Source organism: Myotis nattereri (genome assembly GCF_964212035.1).
Source record: "Myotis nattereri genome assembly, chromosome: 12".
Lineage (NCBI taxonomy): Eukaryota > Metazoa > Chordata > Mammalia > Chiroptera > Vespertilionidae > Myotis > Myotis nattereri.
In genome coordinates this window covers 38086422-38108891 of record NC_138087.1, presented here as the reverse complement: position 1 = coordinate 38108891, position 22470 = coordinate 38086422, and the positions used below count along the sequence as shown (strand labels likewise).

The 22470-nt window shown below is 44.0% G+C and overlaps 1 protein-coding gene across 1 annotated transcript in view; it reads left to right on the top strand.

The window, feature by feature from the left end:
- Positions 1 to 442: 442 nt before the first annotated feature.
- The window catches only part of DMRT1 (doublesex and mab-3 related transcription factor 1), a gene marked incomplete at both ends in the record, with an annotated part of 96273 nt that continues 74245 nt past the window's right edge, over positions 443 to 22470 (top strand). The window contains 2 exons of the mRNA XM_081103132.1: positions 443 to 784; positions 4596 to 4800. Of these exons, the coding sequence (XP_080959258.1) occupies positions 443 to 784; positions 4596 to 4800 (547 nt within the window). The remainder of the gene's footprint in view (positions 785 to 4595; positions 4801 to 22470) is intronic.

The window sequence follows — 22470 nt, the reverse complement described above, 5'->3', positions numbered from 1 at the left end:
TCCTCCACGCAGCTTGCACGACTAGGATACACAACTTTGTTCCCAACCTGGGGAGCCCAGCTCCTCCGTGCAGCAGCCCTGCAGCAATACCTTTGGTGTTTGCCGACTGTGCAAGCTCTCTAGCAGCAGGAGCACAGCTCTCAGAGTCGGGGGGTGGGGGGCGTGGCCGTGCCCACTCCCGCCCAGACAGCCCGGGAACATTCTGAAAAGTATCCAAAAGTTCTGCGCCGCGCGCGCCAAAAGAAAATATAAAAGGGCGCAACCCCCTACTACTCTGGGCATTGCGAGGACAGGCTGCGGAGCTCTCGCCGCGCCACCCGCTGCAGTGCACACGCCTCCTGCGCGCTCTCGGAAACCCAGCCGTCGGCTGGGCGCTTCCCTTGTAGCGGTCTTCGGACCAGAGAGGCGCCCTGAGACTATCTGCGCTTCTCTTTGGAGCACCATGCCCAACGACGACGCATTCAGCAAGCCCTCGGCCCCGTCGGAGCCCCCGCACGCCTCCGGGGCACCGCCGCAGGGCAAGGCCGGGGGCTTCGGCAAAGGGGCCGGGGCGCTGCTGGGAACCTCCGGCGCCGGAGGCAGCGGCGGCGGCGGCGGCGGCTCGGGGGCGACCGGCACGGGTGCCGGGAGCAAAAAGTCTCCGCGGCTGCCCAAGTGCGCGCGATGCAGGAACCACGGCTACGCGTCGCCGCTCAAGGGCCACAAGCGCTTCTGCATGTGGCGGGACTGCCAGTGCAAGAAGTGCAACCTGATCGCCGAGAGGCAGCGCGTGATGGCCGCGCAGGTGAGTGCGGGCGCCCAGGGAACCGGGGCTGAGCCCCAAACTTTTTTGGATAAAGTCCCTCCGGCCTGGCCGGCGCCGCGCGGGGCCGGGTGCGGGAAGGAGGCGGCGGTGCTCGCCGGCCGCTGCGGCGCGCTCGGCCCGGGCTCCCAGCCGCGCGCCGACGCCCTGGTCGGAGGGACGCGTCTCCGATCCCGCCGGCAGAGCGGGGAGCTGCGGAGTTCGCTTGGCTTGGGCACCCCGCGATCCCTGGCGGGGATCCCAGCCCTCCAGCAGAGAATTGCGGGTTTCGCCCCTCGGGTGTCCCTAGAATCTCTGATCCCGCTTTTATACCAAAGTTGGGTTCGCTCGTGAGCTCCCGGGATCCCTGACCCAGCCTCCAGCAGAGAATTGCGGGGTTCGCCGGGCTGGGGAAGGTCCCTGGGATCTGCGCCCCCAGCAGAGTGGCAGGGTGCGCGCTTTGGGGGGCCCCGGGGGGCCTTGATTCCGCCCTCCAGCGGAGAGTTGCGCTTACATTCGGAGGGTGCCGGCCTGGGCTCCCCGTCTGGGCGAAACCGAGAGCTGCCCGCTGCTCCGGATTTCCCGTCGGGCAGCTCTTTTTCTGGAAACTTCGCTGTAACGGACGCTGCCGGCGTGGCCCTCCTGCGCTCTTGGCGCCCTTACGGCTTCGCCCCGCGTGGCCGGCGGCGTCTCAGCCATTTTGGGCGCCGCGTCCGGCACCTTTACCGCGGCTTCCCGTGCGCCGTCCCGACCCAACTTACTCAACTACGAATTGCTTTGTGTTTCCTTTTCAAACGCACTCCAGAATTCCTTTAGAAATATGCGCGGCGGAGGAAACGCTAGGGGTTAAAGTTTTGTCTGTCGTTCGTAGTTTATTTTCTTTTAAAACGGCAAAAGCACGACAGTAATTTAACTTCGTAATGGAAATAGTTAATGTCTTCGGTATCCTAAAAGGATTTTTAGAAGACAATAAAAACTTTTTCTTCCCAGCTAAAAACTTTTTATCTTTTAAGACAGGTTATTTTAAAAGAAAAGATACCCAAGATATTTACTAACGATGTGCTACTTTTGGGGAGGAATGTGTAAATATCCTCCATTAAAAATGATTTAGTTGAGCGCGTTGAACAGGACTGCAAAATGCGTAAAGGTTATACTTTTATGTATATCCTTTTTTTAAAAAAATGATTTTTAAAATAGATCTATTTTGGCTTCATAGATTCTGAGTGCAGTCATGGAAATGCAGGTTGTTTTTTCTTGGTTTCTCTCTAGATTTTTAGCTTAATCTATAGTGGATGAAATGAGTAAGCTGAGTGTCGCGTTCAAATGCATCACAATGAGCTCCTTGGGAAAAAAACACACCTTAGGAACATTTAGATTGTGTTTGTAGGCAGAAAAATATTCTGAACACGTAGTCTTTGACTTAAATAGTGTGGAGAGTATGCTTGGGAGGGGAATTTTCCTAAAAATATAATAAAAATATTCATTTTGAACAAGCTTTATTGTAGGGGCACTAACTTGGGAGAGGGCTGTTTGTTATGTTAAAAGCAAAAGCAACTCAGGATTACTTTTATGAAAATGTGAAACTTGGGTGTTTTCCCCATCAGAAGGCTGGTGTTGTGATGAAACCTTTCAAATCCATGTAACAGCTTTTTTTTTTTTTTTTTTTTAGTCCTAAAATAATTTGAAATTGATCTTAGATATGACTCTGATTAATTGCATGTTTGTTTTTTAAGTCAGTTGCCTCACCTTCCCTGTTTAAATAACATTTCCTAAGAACCCTTGGGAGGTCTTTGTAAAAGTGTCTTTAGTTTATGGAATATTTATTTTGTATGTTTTGTGCATGAATGGGATTTGTGTAAATCAAGGTATAGGCATAGGCATACTGCACAGGTTTGTGGGTATTTTTTATTATTTATGATCAGATCTTTAATATTCTGTTTTAAAATTTCTTGGTTAATAATAGAAAGTCCAAGATTTAAGCATAATTACTTAATCTTAATTATTTAAGGATTCTTTTGTAAGTTGAAAACTCCTTTTATAATGAGTAAAATTACTTCCAAATTAATCAGCTTTCTGAATTTGGACTACAATTTTCCTAAAACAATATATAAATTGTAGTTGTGCTTCCAGTTTACCATTTTAAAAAAATCCAAAGCAAACCAGTTTACCATTTTGATTTCAACTTTGGCTTGTCTTTGGGACTCTGAGGTACAGGTGCTTTCTCATTTCATTATCACCAAGAGTCAATTTCAACAGAAAGTCTCTTTTTTTGTTACATGTGGTCAGCCAAAATGCAATTTATTTTCTTTACACCTCTTTTTTCTATCTTTAATAATGTTATTTAAAAGAAGATAAATTCAAGAGGGGCTATGAGGAGTTTCTTTTTTTAAAATATGTTTTTATTGATTTCAGAGAGGAAGGAAGAGGGAGGGAGGGAGAGAAACATCAATGATGAGAGAGAATCATTGGTTGGCTGCCTCCTGCACGCCCCGCACTGGGGAGGGAGCCCACAACCCAGGCATGGACCCTGACTGGGAATCCAACTAGCAAATTCTGGTTCCTGGGTGGATGCTCAACCACTGAACCACACTGGCCGGGCAGGAGTGCCTGAAGTATGTTAGGTCCCTTCTGTCTCCTCCTTCCTGCTTCCATCTCCTCCTTTCCTGCCTGGAATCCCACCTTCCTCTTGCTTTCTCTCCACCTCTGGCCTCTCCCTTCTCCAGGGGCTTCAACACCAGCTTCCAGCCCTTTCCCCCTCTTCCCCTTACTTCTCCACATGCTCCCTCCCCTCCACCCCAGGCTCTGAAGGGTGTCACCAGCAGCCTGACTTTCCTGCCCACCTGCTTCCCTTGCTCTGCCCCTTCATCCTTACCTGTCCAAGTCCTAGTCCATCTAATATTCAAGGCTCTGATCCAGTACCACCTCTGGTGATTCTTACACTTGAAGGCATTTCTGGCTCTGAATGTAGGACTGGTATGTGCCTCTCCTGTGGTGTTTGCCACATTCTGCAATCTGTCTTGAGTTGCATTTTGCTTGCCTCCTGTTTCTCCTTTTAAAAGTTTACTTATTTATTTTTTAAATTTTCACCCAAGGTTGTATTTTGTATTTTTATTGATTTCTAGAGAGAGAAGGAGAGAGGGAGGGAGGGAGGGAGGGAGGGAGAGAGAGAGAGAGAGAGAGAGAGAGAGAAAGAGAGAGAGAGAGAGAAAAGAGAGAGTTATGCCTCCTATACACCCAGGCCTGAGATGCAACTGGAAGCTAGGTGTGTGCACTGACGGGGAGTTGAACATGCAACCTTTTGGTGCACAGGATGATGTCCAACCAGCTGAGCCACCCGTCCAGCCAGGGCTTGTTTCTCCTTTAAAACAGTGAGTACCTGGGGATCTAATCTAGCCGCACTGTATCTTGCTGGTCGCTGTTCCCAGCAGAGTGGCCTGTTACAGATTTGTGGAGGGAAGGCGATCCCATTCCCCTGCCTTTCTAACTAACGTTCCAGTGCAGACCTCTCAGATCGAACACCTCTGCTGGGCTGACTGCCATTTTTCCGGATTCTCCCTAGCCAACCTATTTCCTTCTTCTTTACATGCAAATTCATTTACTGGACATTGTTTTGAGCGCCTGCTGTGGGCCAGTCACTGGCTCTAAACCATTTCTCAGCTTCGGCTGCTGCGCATCGCAGTTTCCTGGCGGTGGGAGCTGCTCAGACCTCAGCCTGGAGCTGCTGCGTCGTGCGGCCCGGGGTGAGCGGGCGTCAGTGTGTTTGCTCAGAGCTGCGGAGTGATGCTTGCGGTGACCTGCTGCCCTGTGCTTTCAGGTGGCCCTGAGAAGGCAGCAGGCCCAAGAGGAGGAGCTGGGGATCAGCCACCCCATCCCGCTGCCCACTGCGACCGAGCTGCTGGTCAAGAGAGAGAGCCACGGCAGCACCGCGTGCCTGATGACCGAGAGCGGCAGCTCCGCGCAGCCGCCGCCCCCGCCGCTGCCCCCGCCGCCCGTGGGCGCCCCCGCCAGTGCAGTGCCAGGTAACGGGGACCCGGGCGTCACAGTGTGGCCGAGCACGAGGGAAGAAAGGCCGTGGCCCCCAAACAGTCTCGGGGCCGTCCTGAGTCACGTGTCACTTAGAGGGTTTTCTGACGGGACTGTCCTCTGCAGGTGTTTTTGGCTGCTTCACAGAGGAGGGGGCCATGTAACCTAGAACTGGCAGTTCCACAGCTTTCCTTTTCTGTTGGTTGTTAGCCAAGACTGCATCTGCACAGCGTGCCAGAGGACCGAGATTTTCCAGATTTCACCACAATCCACCCTTCCATTTTTTAGTCCTTTTGGTGACAGCTGTAAAAGCCCTTGTTTTCTAGAACCAAAAGTCCATTTCTCTGGCAAATGACTGCAATCCATTTGCATCAGGTTTCAGTGAGCACTGGGGCGTGAGGGAAGGATGTCTCATTGGCTTAAATTCTCTCTCCCATGCACTAAGGCTGTACCAGGGGCTACATGTATGTTTGCTCATTCCATTCTCAGAAGTAGGCGGTATTGGTCCCATTTTACACATGTGAAAACTGAGGTATAGGAAGTTTAAGTGACTGGCTAAATAAACCTACAGAACCAGAGAGTATCTGACTGGGTCCATCCGCCTCCAGAGCTCACTGTCCTTACTGCATTGGGTCTCCAAAGCACTTCCAGCATCAGGATGGTCTAGAGCTGCACTGTCCAGTAGGGAAGCCCCTAGCCACATGTGGCTATGTAAGATTAATAACAATGAAATAAAATTAAAACATTCATCCACAGAAGATAAACAAATGGCCAATAAACACGTGAAAAGCTGCTAAACATCACTGGTCATTACGTGTGCTAAACATGGAAAACAAATCAAAATTACAATGAGATTCCATCTTTTTAAAAAATATTTTATTGATTTTTTACAGAGAGGAAGGGAGAGGGATAGAGAGTTAGAAACATCGATCAGCTGCCTCCTGCACACTCCCTACTGGGGATGTGCCCGCAACCAAGGTACATGCCCTTGACTGGAATCGAACCTGGGACCCTTGAGTCACCAGGCCGACGCTTTATCAAATGAGCCAAACTGGTCGGGGCCATCTTTTTTTTTTTTTTTTAATATGTTTTATTGATTTTAGAGAGGAAGGGAGAAGGAGAAATAGATAGAAACATCAATGATGAGAATCATTGATTGGCTGCCTCCTGCACACCCCCTACTGGGAATCGAGCCGGCAACCCAGGCATGTGCCCTTGGCTGGAATCAAACCTGGGACCCTTCAGTCTGCAGGCTGATGCTCTGTCCACTGAGCCAAACCAGCTAGGGCATGAGATTCCATCTTAAAATAAGATACCAACCAACACATTAAGATGGTTAGTATGAAAAACCCCACACAAAATAACAACACTAGTGAGAATATGGATAAATGGAAAACTTTGTGCTCTGTTGTAGGAGAGTAAAAGGGTTCATCTGATAATGGAAAACGGTATGAAAGTTCCTCAAAAATTGAAAATAGAATTACCCTATGATCCAGTAATTCCTCTTCTTGTTATGTCCCCAGAAGAATTGTAAGGAGGGTCTTGAAGAGATATTTGCACACCCATGTTCACAGCAGCATTATTAATTTTAGCTAAAATGTGGACGCTACCCATGTTTATCAACAGATGAACCGATAAGCAAATTATTTAGCTTTGAAAAGGAAGGAAGTTCTGAGACGTGCTACAAAATGGATAAACCTTGAGGACATTATACTAAGTGAAACAAACCAGTCACAAAAATACAAAAATACTGTATGATTCCACTTAAATACTTAAGGTAGTAAAAATCATAGAGACAGAAAGTAGAATGGTAGTTCTCAGGGACTGAGGAGAGTTAGTGTTTAATGGGTATAGAGCAACGATTTTCAACCTTTTCATCTCTTGGGACACACAGACTAATTACTAAAATTCTGCAGCACACCAAAAAATATATTTTTTGCTGATCTGACCAAAATTTAGGTATAATTTTGATTCATTCACACTGGACAGCTATCATGTTGGCTGTTGTCATTTTTTAAATTTGACAATATAAGGAAAAAGGTCAGTGCCCCTGACTAAATAGTCAGGTGTTGAATGTTTTTAAAATTCTGTGGGACACTTGTTGACAATCACAAAGATGAAAAGAGCTATGGAGATGGATGGTAGTGATGGTTGCACATTCTAAATATATTTAACCAGTGCCCTGGTGCACAGATTCGTGCACATTGAAAGAAATTTAATTAGGAGGTGGCTAGTGGGGTGGGACTGGGCTAGCGTGCCAGACACACCCTGGAGCCAACCTCCCACAGTCCCTCCCTGGCCAGCCACACCTGGGGCAGATCCATGGCTCAAAGGGCGCCTGCAGAGTGAGGGGGTCCCTCTGGCAGGTGGGGTCCCTTGGCCTGGCCTGTGGGGATCGGGCTGAAACCAGCTCTTCAACATCCCCCGAGGGGTCCTGGATTGTGAGAGGGCAGTTGTCAGGTGATGCACCCCGGAATCGGGCTCCTCCTCTCTGGTTCTGGGGTGCATCACCTGAGAACTGTTGCCACCAAGTCACCGCAGCTCGGCAGCTCCTGCGTTGAGTGTCTGCCCCCTGGTGGTCAGTGTGCGTCATACCTGCTGGCTGGTGGGACGGCCGGACTGTCTCTTAGCCTTTTGTATATATAGATACTGTTGAACTGTGCACTTAAAAATGGTTAAGATGGCGCTCTGACTGGTGCAGCTCACTCAGTTGGTTGGATGTCATCCTGTGCACTGAAAGGTTGCAGTTTAATTCTCAATGTTTGGCTCTTAACATTTATGTTTCTCGCCCTTCCTCTGGCTTCCCTCCCTCTCCTTTCTTCTCTCTCTAAAATTTAATAAAAAAATGATTAAGTTGGTAAATTTTAGGTGTATTTTACAATAAAAAAATAAAAATTTAAAATATTCATTTTCTCATTTGTACTAGCACATTTCAAGTGCTCAATAGACACATATAGGTAAGGCCGACCATATTGAGTAGTGTGCATTGCCATTTCTCACAAAGGCCCATTTGATGGCCCTGGTTTAGAATGCAGGAGCTCTAAGAAAATCCACCAAAGACCTGTGAAATCCTGTTGGCAATAAATACATATATTATTTTATTTAATACATATACGGAGATTCACAGCATGTATATAGAGCAGTGGTTCCCAACCATTTTGTGGCCATGCCCCACCTAAGCACCTCTGAAATCCTGATGCTCCCCCCTGTGGCATATAATTCTTATTATTCAAAAAAGGGAACTGTTCATGTGGAGGAAGCCTAAAAGGCCATTAACTTTGTTTAAACAAGCTTCCAGAGAACATGGCATCAATGAAAGAAAAATACAAGAACGAAAGGACAGTTGAAGTGCTGAGGATGAAATCACTAAGAAATTGTAAAAAAATAATAATAATAATATGAAGTGATACGAAAAAATAGCAAATAAAGTTTTAAAACATATACTAGTAATAGAGAAGTCAAATGCTTAAATAAGTCACAATATATATGTATATACTGTCTATGAGGCCCCTAGAACAGTGGTCGGCAAACTGCGGCTCGGGAGCCACATGCGGCTCTTTGGCCCCTTGAGTGTGGCTCTTCCCAAGCCTTAGGAGCACCCTAATTAAGTTAATAACAATGTACCTACCTATATCGTTTAAGTTTAAAAAATTTGGCTCTCAAAAGAAATTTCAATCGTTGTTCTGTTGATATTTGGCTCTGTTGACTCATGAGTTTGCCGACCACTGCCCTAGAACCATAAGAAATGCAAAAAACTCACGGTAATAACTCATTCTCGAATTGCTCCGCTTAAAAATCAAATTGCCTCCCTGTGGGGCGTGTGCCCCACGTTGGGAACCACCGATACAGAGCCTGTGGTGTGGTTCCAGCAAGTAGAGCCCTGCGGTGCGCTCTCTCTCCCCTAATATTTTCACGAATTACTCAGTTTGCTGCGCTTAACACTGGGCTAAGCTGCTCAGCTGCCCATCGTGAACTAGTGTGTAACTTTGAACACGCCGCTTACGCTCTCTGGGCCTTCCGCTTCCTCTTCATAAAAGGGGGAAGGAGGTCTTTGAGGGGTTTTGAGGACTCTCCGAATCTTGACCATTGAAACGAAGGAGAAGGTAAGCAGGTGAGTGGTGGAACCATACTTTCTACATTGCAGATTGCTGTGTCTGTGTGTCTGTCTCTATGTGTGTTGCTGGGGCTATAGGTTCTATAGCTAACAAAGGAAGTGGTATTATTTCCTATTTATTTATTTATTTATTTATTTTGGCTTGGTTTCTCATATACTTAGAACAGTTTCCAAACTTTCGTTTCCGGAGGAAGGAGATCTTTACACTTTGGGATTTTAAGCTGTGTCTAAAGTTAATTACCAAATAATGCATACCTGGTCGGGACTGATGTGGATTTTGCTGGAGGGCTGAAATGGAAACTGGGTGTGCCAGAGGAGTAAAGAGAGGAGTGGGTGTTCACAAACATCTTAGGAGGCAGGAGTTACTCCCATTTACAGGTAAGTAAACGAATGGTAAGGAACCTGCCTCAGAATAAAGCCCATGCCTGCCCAGTTCCAAAGCCCATGGGTTTTCCATTTAGCTGCGGGTGAAGAAAGGCTGTGGGAACAGTAGCCATGTTTCTTTGAAAAATGGGCAATTATGATTAGAGGCATGGTTTAATCCTCAGAAGGCATTTAGTGCTAATGGGCAATAAGAACTACGTTAGGGGCAGAAGTCTCTGCCGTTCTCCGGTAGCATAGAAGACTGCAGCCACGGTCTTCGTGGAGAGAAATACAGGGAAAGTGATGGGTAAATGCCAATGCTGGGCATTTTGTCAGTCATCACAGGTGAACTTGGTCCAGCTGCTGTCCTGTATTCCACCTTGGTGGAAGGGATGTCGGAGTTTGATTGTGTGTACCCCAAGATAGTGGAGCTTTAGAGAAGGATTTCAGGCTAGATGGAGTTCAGAATGACAAAGAAGTTCTCCCAGGGTATTTCAGAGTGGCACTGGGGGAAATTACAAATAGAAGCAGTGGAAAAGCAAGGTAGAAGGTTCAGGGACAAGGAGGATGTGATCAGATTTCCTTCTTTGCCTCTGGACCTGGAGTCATTCTGGAGTCTTGAATGAACACCCGAAGGGAGGGGAATGTGGAAACCAGCAGTGTATTGTGCGCATGTGCTCAGATGTGGGTGGGGAGGCATCCCTGCCAAAGGTGACGGGCTTCTCCCTCACCAATTCATCTCCCTGGGTGGGGCAGGAGCCTCAGATACATCGTCATCACTCACTGGACTTCCATTAAAGCTCCTGAGTTGGGACTGGGCTGGGATATGAGCAAGAGAAAAACAGAAATGCCAATAATAATAGAGGGAGAAAGGAAGGAAGGGGTGATGAAGTGAGAGAGAAAGAACCAGAGACTGACGGACTGGAGGGTGTCTGAGTTTTATGCAGCATATGGGGCCTGACTTCTTAGATAACTTGCTGCTAACAAATACGTAGCTCATACTAAATTTCCAGAGGTGAGGATTTATTTAAAATAATACTTAACTTTCTGCAGGTAAATAGTATTCATTTCTAGAGTACAAAAACATATCCAGCCAAAGATAATTGTTCTTCCACTTCCAACCTGCAGGCCTCTTACATTTGTCATTCCAGAATTACACGCTGCATGCACAAGCTTATGTGTCTACTGGTCATTTTCACATATGGATATGATATTTATACATTTAACATACTGGGGGTGTATGTTCCCACCTGTGTGTCATTTTTTTCCCATTTGAAGCAGTTTGAAATGTCTTAATGGCCTAGTATCCCTTTTATAGATGTGGAAGGCTAGGATTTGAAGTGATTAGTGACAGTGGTAGGAGTTGTTATGGACTAGAACCTACCAACCTGGCTCACCTCCTCTTTCTAATACCTTAGGTTTAGTGTTTACAGGGCAGTAGCTTAGTGAAATGCAATAGATTTTCATGCCCTTGAACTTTCTAAGTTATCTCCTTTTAGCTTCTGAAAGTGCCAAAAGTGAGAGTGAGAAACACTCAGGAATTATTTCGGGGATTATTGGCTGAATTCTAAGGACACTGAAGACAGTTGGATTTACCAAGCTGTTTCTTTTATTGGAGAACTGACCAAGCACCTTATTAAAAAGTCTCTACAATCCTCAGCCAAAGATTTTTGTTGTTATTTTCACCTATGATTGTGGGCATTACTGTGGAAGAAATAGCCTTTTGAAGAAATTCGCCTGTTCATTGCTGTTTCTTATACTGGCAGGATCAGATGTTAGCAGATGCACTACTGATTAGCAAGTAATTTCTTCCCAGACATTTTTGGAACACAGAAAAAAAATGTGATCGTTATGGCTTATAAAGAAGTATGAATTAATCATAACTTCAGCATTGATCTCTGTGGTTTTACTTTTTAAATTTAGCATAAAATGCATATACTTCAAAAGTTATGAACTTAAAAAATATCGTAGGCATTCTTCCTCTTTGGGCTCCTCTTGGTTTTATTTTATATTCCACTTTTCCTTCCATTTCCTGTGCAGCCAGTAGATTGCTGCTTTACCCAGTGCCTACGCTAATGTCTGCCTAGTGCTTTGCCGCTGCTTTTCTGTGCAGAGCTGTCAGATGAAGGGTTGCATTGTAGATCATTTGGTTCTGCTTATGTGTCCTTTGTAAGTAAGGACCTGAATGTTATCTCCCTTGGGGCCCTCCCTTCTGGAGCACCCTGGACTTCCACACACTCACATTCACACTCCCCCACCTCAAACCACCTCCTACCGTCCTGAACCTTCCCTGGGCAGCCCAGTCTCCTGTGGCCTATGGCTATCACCTTTCTCCTGTTGGAAGGGCCAGTCAGCTCTGTGTCTGATAATGGTGGGGCCCCCTCCTTCACTTCTCTTATTTAGCAGTAATTCCACTTCTGAATAAAGACTGGGGGCGGGGGCGGGGGACAGACATACAAGGTAGGGAACACTTTTCATTGCATGTCTTCTAAGTGCTTAAATGCTTTACAAAGATGAAATGTGGCAGTTTGAAAATGGAGTAATGTTCCCACGCACTTTTTACCAGTAAGAAATGTGGCTGATGAATTAACAATGAGAGATACTGAGGTTTTAAATAAATATATTTTAATTGAATTAATTGGAGTGACATTGGTTAATAATAAAATTATATAGGTTTCAGGTGTACAATTCTATAATACCGTACACCAACTGTATATTGTATTGTTCGCTCCCCTTCCCCTCTGGTAATCACCATACTGTTTTCTGTGTCCATGTGGTGTTTTTTTTTCTTAAACCCTTCACCTTTTGCACTCAGCCCTACAACCCTCCTCCTCTCTGACATATGTCAGTCTATTCTCTATCTATGAGTCTGTTTCAAAAATAAACTATTATTTAGAGCAGTTACAGGTTCACAGCAAAATTGAGAGAAAGGTACAGAGATTTCCCATGTATCCCCTGCCCCCACATGCACTGCCTCCCCTATTATCAACACCCCCTTAGAGTGGTGCATTTGTTATAATTGACCTATACTGACACATCATAATCACCCCAAGTCCATAGTTGACCTTAGGGTTCACTCTGGTGCTATGGTTTTGGACAAATTTATGATGACATAATATCACTACCAGTATAGTATCACACAGAGTAATTTGACTGCCCTCAAAATCCTCTTTGGAGTTATTAAAATATATTTTAGTTTTTATCTTTGCAGTTTTCCAGTATTGTACAGAAAGAAGCTTTTCAAGTGAACAAGCAAAACATTTTACCCAAATTGGTTTGAGAGTTTATTTTTGAAGGATTCTGTTCCCTTATATGAGTGAGCTCCATTTGATTTTAGACAGAGCTCTTAGTTTCAGATAGAATAGAAAATGTAGATATTTGGTTTAAAAATGCCTTTAGAAAAAAAGCATTCTCAGTTTTACTTTCAGAGTCCAATTTCCAGGATGTCTAACAAAACAAAACTCCTTAAACTGAAGCAACAGTTGGAGGCTTGAATGAAAGAAAACGCTGATCCTTAATGGTACTGATCATTTTGATAGCCTGTTGTTTTAAAAATAGTGTCTCAGTTTTATTTATTTGAAGGGCAGTCTTTGCTTACATGTCAAATATAGAAATTAGTTGTACTGATACCCTCTGTAAACAGTATTTCTGTGAAGCAGTGACAACAATGAAGTACACAGAAAGTAACCTACTGATCTACCTTTGACTAGAAAGGAAATTTAAAAAACAAGAGTGTTACAAAAAGGGTAAATACAGGGTTTAAAGTCACGAATTAAGTTTTGTAACCAGCATGTAAGAGCCATGAAAACGTTCGATTGGTTTACATTTACATCTCTTATGAAAATGTAATCGCAAGGGCAGGAATTGCATTTTATTCATGTGCATAGTATAGTACATGGTTTTATAATAGATGCTGAATAGATAAATAACATTGGTTAAACTTGAAGTTGTGCTTTAAAAAACTAGAACAGTAATCATGAATCAACCTGAGATATCAAGAGTAAAGTCATTGATCTTCAGTGTGCATTTTTGTTTTATAATCTTTTTAAATGGCTAAACATTAAAACATAATTTTACAGCTTAAGCTGTTAATTCATATGCTACATAATTAATCTCTTTGAAGTGTACAGTTCCTTGTTTTTAGTAAATCCACAGTTTCACAACCATCACCATCACCTAATTTGTGGGCCATTTTTGTCTCCTAAAAGAGACTGTGCCCTCTAGCAGTTATTCTCCACACCAGCCCCAGGCAGCCTCTAATCGATTTTCTGTCTCTAGATTTGCCAGTTCTGGACTTTTCATATAAATGGAATCATTTTGTGTTAGACATCTTTCAGTTAGCATAGTATTTTCAAAGCTCATCCATGTAGTAGCATGTGCTTACTATTCCTGTTTTTTAACTAAGCAATATTCCATTATTTAATACACACACACACACACACACACACACACACACACACTGAGTGGCCAGATTATTATGACCACCTGACGTTTGTAGGCAAATTAGCTATAATTTTGTCCTGAAGTTGCTAGAGGGCCAGACCATTATAAATAGGGAAGCAGGTTGTTTACCACGACAGTAGAAGTGATTTTTTTTCTGAAGATATGGGTAAACAACGTGATTTAACAGCCTTTGAACGTGGGATACACACACACACACACACGCTGTTTATAATGGTCTGGCCCCCTAGCAACTTCAGCGTGAAATTATAGCTAATTTGCCTACAAATGTCAGGTGGTCATAATAATCTGGCCACTCAGTGTATATTCAGTTAATGGACATTTGGGTTGGTATACTTTTTGCCTATTCTGAGTAATAAATACCTCTATAACATTGGCTTTTGTCTGAATATATTTTTCATTCTCTTGGTCCCTCCTAAGCAGTGGAATCACAGAGTCATCTGTTAACACGATGATTTTAACTTGGAGGAACTGCCAGAATGTGTTCCAAAGAGGCCGCACTATTTTGCATTCCCACCAGCAGTGTATGAGGATTTCAGAAAATTCTAATTAATTTTTTTTTAATTAAAGGATAATAAGATGCCTTCATTCTGGCAAACACTACAGATATAAAACCCTTTGAGAATCTCTTTGATGACCAGAAGTTTAGATCATGGAGGACTCAATAGGTTTGCATTTTATTATCATAGAAATACGTTAATATTCAGTATTTAAAATATTTTTATCTTTTACCTCATTATCACATGTAGTTTGTAGTGAAATGTGCTGGAGGAAGTAAACCATTGAGGAACCTCACAGTGGGCTTTCTTTGTCATGTTGTCGGCCAATAGAAATGCTGGTTTGTTTCTGAAGAGGTAAAGCAACTTTTCAGACCTTGGGTGACAAGCATTTCCTTAGAATGAGGGAGAGGGAATTCTTTTGCCCTAGGAACTTGGGTTTCTAACTGTGGAAGACTACCATCACTTTTGTGGAAAGCAAAAGAGAAAACCTGAGAGATGGTTAAAATGGACAGCTGTCCTTCATGTTACCAATGGGAATATGGTAGTTTCAAAGACTGTCTTAGAATTTACTGCCAACAGCTGGTTGTGGCATTGGGGAACTTTTAAAGATGGCGACACTAGGTATTGTCATAGCATGATACAGCCTTGCATTTGCTGCTGTAGGAAACTTGGAATGTCCTAACGCTCATCTGTGTCATTATTTTCACTTGCCTGTTCTACAGTATTCCCCTGGACTCTTGGAACCATGGATTCCTGGTTATCTGCTGGTCCAGGGATCCTGTCCATTGACCACCCCCTCAGCCACTTCCTACTCTTTGAATCTTATAGACACCTTTCTGACCCATATGTTGTTTTGCTGGGTCAGCTTTCTTCAAAGCTTCTTGGCCTTTGAAATCACCTGTAGACTCACATGAGATGATTCCTTTTATCTCTGTCAGCATCCTTTCTCTTTCCTCTCTTTCTTCTTTTCCCAGCCTCTAAATTTTGGCTTTATTGCTGACTTCTCTCTTTGTTTTATATGCTGGTCTAATCTGTATTTCTGAAATAATGAGGACTCTGAAGTTTCTCAAAGGCTTGAGGTTTACAGGGAAGGGTGCACGGGGAATGTCAGCTAACACCTTAGGCAGGATTCTGTAAATCCTATACCTCTGCCAGATGATCTGGGCTCTGAGCCTGGTAGTGTTCCGTGTTGCTCCAGGAAGCAAAGGAAATGGATAGGTGTGCCTGTGGCCCTCTCCTGGTTCCAGCTGCTGTCTCACTGGTTCTTGACTTGTCAGGATTCCTTTTGCCATTGTCACAGGCAGCTGTGTAAGTGCAGATCTGCGTTTCTGTCTCAGCGTGAAGGTGTCTTACTTTTCAATTTATATTAAAAAAAAAATCAATGTAACAACCTTTTTGACTCCCCCAAGCAAATTCACATAAATATTGATCCCTCTTGTGAACCAGATTTACATTTCAAACCCAGTTTACTCTCATCTCTGTTGGCGGACTCAACAATCCCTAATCTGGTTTTAGTGTGCAACACCATTCAACGTGCTTTTCAGAAAAAATGCATAATAAACTCTTAAACTATGAATACCTGGCTTGTCAAAAGAAAATAGTAATTCAGTATTATAATGAGAGCAACTTTTCAGATTTTTATTGGCAGTAAGTGTTTTTAGGTAATATTTTAGCCATACAACATGAGCTCAGTTAAATGTGTACTAACAGAATACTTTCAGTATTGATTTCAGCACTTATAAAACTACTCCCTATTTTTGTATTACCCCTTAACTGTGGTCCTGAGGTTTAGGGGTTTGTCTAAAATATAGAATTGCATTAACTCAGGGAAGCAGATTGGATCCATCAAATGCCAATAAATGTTTGATGAACTAAATCTTACTGACACCTTTCATTCCCTCCCTTCTTCCCTTTCTTCCTTCTATTTTTCTGTTTTATTTTTCACCCGTTCAGAACTATTCATTGTGTGACTGCATTGGGTCAGACCCTTTTCTAGGCCTGGGATATACAGCAGTGCATAAAACATCTGTCTCTCGTGGGTCTTATATATCCATTGGGGAGACTGTTGATAAACAAGTACACCAATAAATAAGCGAGATATTTTTAGAAAGCGACAAGTGCTATGAAGAAAGAATAAGCGATAAGATGGAAGTGCTTGAAGGAACAGTGGGTGTTTGATAGTGTGGTTAGGGAAAGAGGGCCTGGCCTCTCTAAGGAGACTAAATTAGAGCGAGTCCTGAGTCATAATGGGCCATTGTGGTCCAGGCCGGGGGGGAAGAGTCTTTAAGCAGAAGGTGCGGCAAGGTGAGAACTCCCTTAGAACAGGAAGCAGGCCAGGAATCGAGTGGTGAGAGCAAGGGTGATGTTATTGGGGGCTGTGTCTCCCAAGACTTGTAGGCCAGGGAAAGAGTTGGGATTTCATTGAGTGCAATGGGAAGTCAGTGGAGCATTGAAGCAGTGACAGGCATGATCTGATTTACATTTTTATAAAGCTCTCTCGCTGCTGTGTGGAGTGTAGTTTGATGGAATGCAAGTGAAGGCTGTGCAGTTGCCCAGGCAAAGGGGAGAGCAAGTTGGACTGTAGTGTGGGTAGTGGAGATGGAAAGAAATAGTGGGACAGGCAGTCAGTTTTGGAGGCAAGTTGACATGTAATTTGGTAGATATTGTCAATGACACTCTCTCCAGAGAGAGATTGCCACAGCATTGCCAATACTAGGTTGTCATTGGGGCTTTATCAGTCTGAAAGGTGAAGAGTTGTAGGTTGGCATGGTTATTAGGATAATGGCCCCCCAGAGATGACTGCACCTCAGTCCAATGACCTGTGAAGGTGTTATCTTACATGGCAAAAGGGAATTTGCAAATGCGATGAAGTCAAGGATCTGAGATTGTAGATGATCCTCGATTCTCCAGTGGGCTCATCTTAATGGCATGAATCCTCAGAAGTGGGGAACCTTAGCTGGCTGTGCCAGCGATGCCACAACAGAAGAAGAATCAGGAGAAGGTGAGCTTTGAAGTGTGAGAGGGATTTGACCCACTGTTGCTGGTTTTGAAGATGGAAGAAGGGGGCCCCAAGCCAAAAAATGGAGGCGTTCTCTAGAAGTTTGGACTGCCCTCAGCTGACAGCTAATAAGGAAACGGGACCACAGTCCTACCACTGCAAGGAACTGCATTCTGTCGGCTACCTGGATGAGCAAGGAAACAGGCCTTCCCCTGGAGCCTCCAGAAGGGAGTGCAGCCCTGCGGACACCTTGATTTTCAGCCTGGAGAGACTTGAATCAGACTTCAGACCCACAGAGTTGTACAATAATGTGTGTTCTTTTAAGCCACTACATTTGTGGTAGTTTGTTATATAGCAACTAGAGGCCCAGTGCATGAATTCATGCACTGTGGGGTCAATCAGGGTTGTGTGGCCCAGTTCTAATCAGAGCTGGCTGCTGTGGGGGAGAGACCGCAGGAGGTTGGCTGGTGTGGGGAAGGGACTGTGGGAGGTTGGCTGTGGGAGCGCACTGACCACCAGGGGGCAGCTCCTGCATTGAGCGTCTGCCCCCTGGTGGTCAGTGTGCGTCATAGGAACTGATCGTTCCGGTTAGGTTGTAATGGTCGCTTAGGCTTTTATATGTATAGATAGAACACAAATATATTTAATATAGATTATAATCCCCATTTCCTTTGTTAGTGAAGTTGAATATTTTTCTCATTTATATATTGTGTTTTTTTCCTGTGAACCATTCGTGTATGTCTTTAGCACATTTCTCTATTGAATCTCCCCCATATTTAGGGGGTCTTTATTATTATAGAAGTTGGCCCTTTGTGATATGAGTTGCAAACCATCCCCCACACCCTACCCCCTTGGTATTTCAAACCATGAGACCAGCTGGGACAGACTGCAAAGATGAGAGGAGCCCAAGGACTGATCCCTGGCCACTGCACATTTTGGAGTCATGCAGAGGAGCAGGAGTCTTGATTCTTCCAGTTCCTGGTTAGTGGGTCATTAGCCAGGCCAAGAGAAAAGGGCCGTACTAGAATGTAATAGCACAGCTAAACCTGATGTCTTTATATTCTTCAACTTCTGCTCTTCGTTGCAGTTTAACCATGGGCAGACCTCAGGTTAAGCTAACAGCCCCAGTGACTGAGCCATTTCACAATCACATCCAGTGTTGTGACCTAGAAGTTTCTCTAGTGCCATCTATATACATAAAAGGCTAAGCGACCGTCTGACTGTCCAGTAGGTATGACACACACTGACCACCAGGGGGCAGATGCTCGATGCAGGAGCTGCCGAGCAACAGCAACTTTGCAGAGTGCCTTCTAGCACTCAGGACCCCCTCGAGGGATGTCGGAGAGCTGGTTTTGGCCCAATCCCCCCAGGCCAGGCCAAGGGACCCCACCTGCCAGAGGGACACCCCGCTCACTCCACAGATGCCCTTCGAGCCAAGGCACAACCCCAGGTGCAGCCAGCCAGAGGGAGGGACCGCAGGACATTGGCTCCAGGGTGCGTCCGGCCCATCTCGCCCAGTCCCGCCCCGCCGGCCACCTCCTAATTTATTTCCTTTTAATGTGCACAAATCTGTGCACCGGGCCACTAGTTTGGTATGCAATTAACTGGTGCGGCATGACTAAGGGGGAAGGGTATACTGTCTAGGCAGATGTTCTGATTACTAAAGGTTAACCTTGTTCTTACCAATGTCCCATTAACTTACAATGCATATTATCAGTCAGCTATTTTAAAGAAATTTGACTGCTGTCTTTGAAGTGGAACAGGTTTGGGTCATGCTTCCCCCAGGGTGAGCTGTTGTTACCACATGGCAGTGCCAGGTTGCCCCTGAGAGAATGGTAAATGGTGGTAGAAGCTTGACTGAAGTTCTTAAAGCTTGAAGACACCCGGGGAAAGAGCTTTTTGTTATCTTGATAACTTTGTATCTGGGGAGGAAGCTCCATGTCATAGAAAAAACCCCAGATCTGGAGTCCAAAGACCCAGCCCAGGTACTTACTGCCTCTCTGATTTTGAGCAGTTAACTTAATTTCTTTGTGTATTTCTTCAGAGGATAAATGAATAAATTAATGTCTGTCCAGTTTATCTGGCAGAATTGTTGTGCTCAACTAAGATATTTATGTAATTCCTTGTAAGCCATGATGAAGTACAGAAACATGCCATGGAATTCATGTTTTAGATTCTAATAGGAGGATATGATCCTGGACATGATCTGCCTGGTAACCATAAACTATTTTTGGTGGGGGATTTTTTTGCAAAAATTAAGCTACAAGGAGAAACATCACAAGAATTATCTCTCTGGGTGAGGATTATGTAACTTATCCCATTTCCCTCAACCCCAGTTGCCAGGACTCTGAGAGATATATCTTAATGCTCATATAGAGTAAATGTATTGACCCTCATATTGAAATAATTAGAATAAGCTTCCCTTCTTCTCTTGGTCTTTTATTTTTCTATCTTACTGATTTTACCAATATATGTCTTTAGTGTTAGCCATCTCTCCTATCCTTTCTAAAGGCAGTGGGGAGTGTTGGATGACCACACAAATACTCAAGGCCCTGAGATGAGGTAGTCGCTTTCAGTAAAACGGGTAAAGAACATAAATATTTGCTGCCCCTCACAGTTTGGGAGGCACACACTTGAGAAACCTTTTTATGTCAGATTAAGAAATAGGGGGTGACAGCGCAGACCTTGCGGCAGGGGACAGACACTTTGACATCGCCACCTTCCAGAAGAAATGTGAGAAAGCTGAAGCAGGTGAGTCCACCTGATGCCCACTGTGGAACGGGGTCCAGTTGTTGACAAGCATAGTCTTTTTAAGTGTTTAGTTTGAACAGTTTTCAGTGTAAAAAAATACTCCCAGAGCTGTGTGCTTTGAAAATTAATGACAGATTTTTCATTAGGGGCCAAGCAAAGCATCAAGGGAGTCTCAAGGACGCTGTTCTAACACACTCACATCAAATGCAGTGGGTGGGGAAGGGATGGACAAGTAGTAGCAACACAGGCCATGCACAATTCCTCATTAGCGAGTGTGAGCCACGTCTGAGCCTGTCCCGCGGCATCCCACCCTCGGAGCTGCTGCCTCTCAGAGCCCTGGCCATCCGCGTGGTGAGGGTGGCGTTCATTTTCCTTATCACTCTCTGCCTCCGTTTTTATCTGGGAGATGGAATTATGAGTTACAGGAGAAAAGGAGTAAGAAGCACATCAAAGAATTTCCTGGTGGCTTTTGAATGAGGGGCCTCATTGGTTTGGGGTTGTTAGCTTTGGGTGTGCTGTTTTCATCCTGAAGCACCTGGGTTTGTTTTTCTCTGAAAGATGTAGATAAACTAGAGAGAATCCAGGGGAAGGGCAACAAAAATGATGTATGGCTTAGAGAGAAGGAAAATAACGGTCTATAAATATTTGAAAGGTAATATAAAAGAGGGAGAGAGGTTATTTACAGCAATGGAAAGGAGTTTGACAGGGAACAAAAGCTTGCCTCTAGGAGCAGGGGAAAATTGGGTAGAACTGAAAACACAAAGCTTAATAAGGGTGATGAAGCAATGAAATGCGATTGCCACGTTAGTTTGTGATGCCCAGGTCAGAATGGCAGGAGTAAATGATGCTTTTCAAACTGAGGATTCATGTGTGATTGTGAATAACGTTGTCCTAATTCCAGCTTGGAGAGTGGACAATGCTTTATTCTTCGCCTTTGGAGTATAGTTTGTTCAATTCCCAACTCTGGCGTTACGCTGTCGGCGGTGGCAGTAATAATTACAATTCTGCTAGCTCTCATTTGCTGAGTGTCTGCCTGATGCCTGGTGTTGTTTTAGCTGTTTTGTTATTTATATTCTTATTTAATCTTTTACAGCAACTCTGTAAAATAGGAACTATTTTTCCATTTGTAGGGAAATTGGGGTTTAGCACTAGAAAGACTGAAATTTAGTATATACCTATATTGCCCAAAAGCAGTCAAAATGACTGCATTGTGAAAGAATCATATCGGAGCACTCTTCACTTATGTTCCTTAGCTTTTCTAATAACTCACTTCTATTCGACATTTCTTTCATGAATTTAGGGCGCAAAAGAAATAAAATAACTTATTAGAACAAGTATCACTGCATAAAGATTCGAATAACAAGTACTAGTTTAGCTTATTGAGCAACTGCAACTTATCAAGTATTGACAGTTTATCATGTACTTGTATGTTATCATGTGACGGTAATCGAAAAAAAATGAAAACTGTTATTTCAATACAGAGCTGAACTGGTCATGTAAGAAATTTACTCAATTCAATAATAAGAGTCTAAAATTTCCCCAAGCAGTCAAAATGACTGCTTTTGGGCAATATAGGTAGAACACATATATATATACCGGAAATGAAGGAGGGGGAGGTAACTACAATTATTAATAAATGCATTTATATGTTGTACAAAAAGTCACAAAATTCTAAGACATTGTGTCCTTATATACATAATTGTTTTTCTAATTGAAATTAAAAAGCAGTCAAAATGACTTCCTTGGGCAATCTAGTGTTAATAACATGCTCAAGATTGCACATATATTAAGTGGTGGGTTTGGGATTCAAACCCAGACCTGTGACTCAAAGCCCATTCTCATTCCCGGCATAGGGCTCTATCACCTAGTCATGATAGTACTAATTTGGGACCCAGTAGGTTGCCAGGTTACTAAGTCAAGTGAACAGTTTGTATCTAGTTATAGAGGTAAGTAAAATAGTTGATGTCCAGAGCTCTCTTCTCTCTATTTTCTTTTCTTTTTTAAAAAATATTTTTTATTGATTTCATAGAGGAAGGGAGCGAGAGAGAGTAAGAGAGAGAGAGAGAGAAACATCAATAATGAGAGAGAATCATTGATTGGCTGCCTCCTGTATGCCCCTCCTGGGGATGGAGCCTGCAACCTGGTGCATGTGCCCTGACCAGGAATCGAACCGTGACCACCTGATTTATTGGTCGATGTTCAACCACTGAACCACACTGGCTGTGCTCTCTCCTTTACTTGAGATGTATCAGTGAGTTCTGTGTTATTATCATGTCACATTTTCTCATTCTGTAAATTCAGTTGTACCATAAGCCGTTAGTCTCCTTATAGTTATAGAGTGGTCTGTACAATCTCATGTAGGAAAGACAAGTTGGGTAAGTCGGGCATTATTCTTGATCCTATATGCTGGTTGTAATGGGGATCCCTTGGCAGTCAGTATTCTGGGCTTTCTGACTCTGATATTTTATAATGTCCAGTA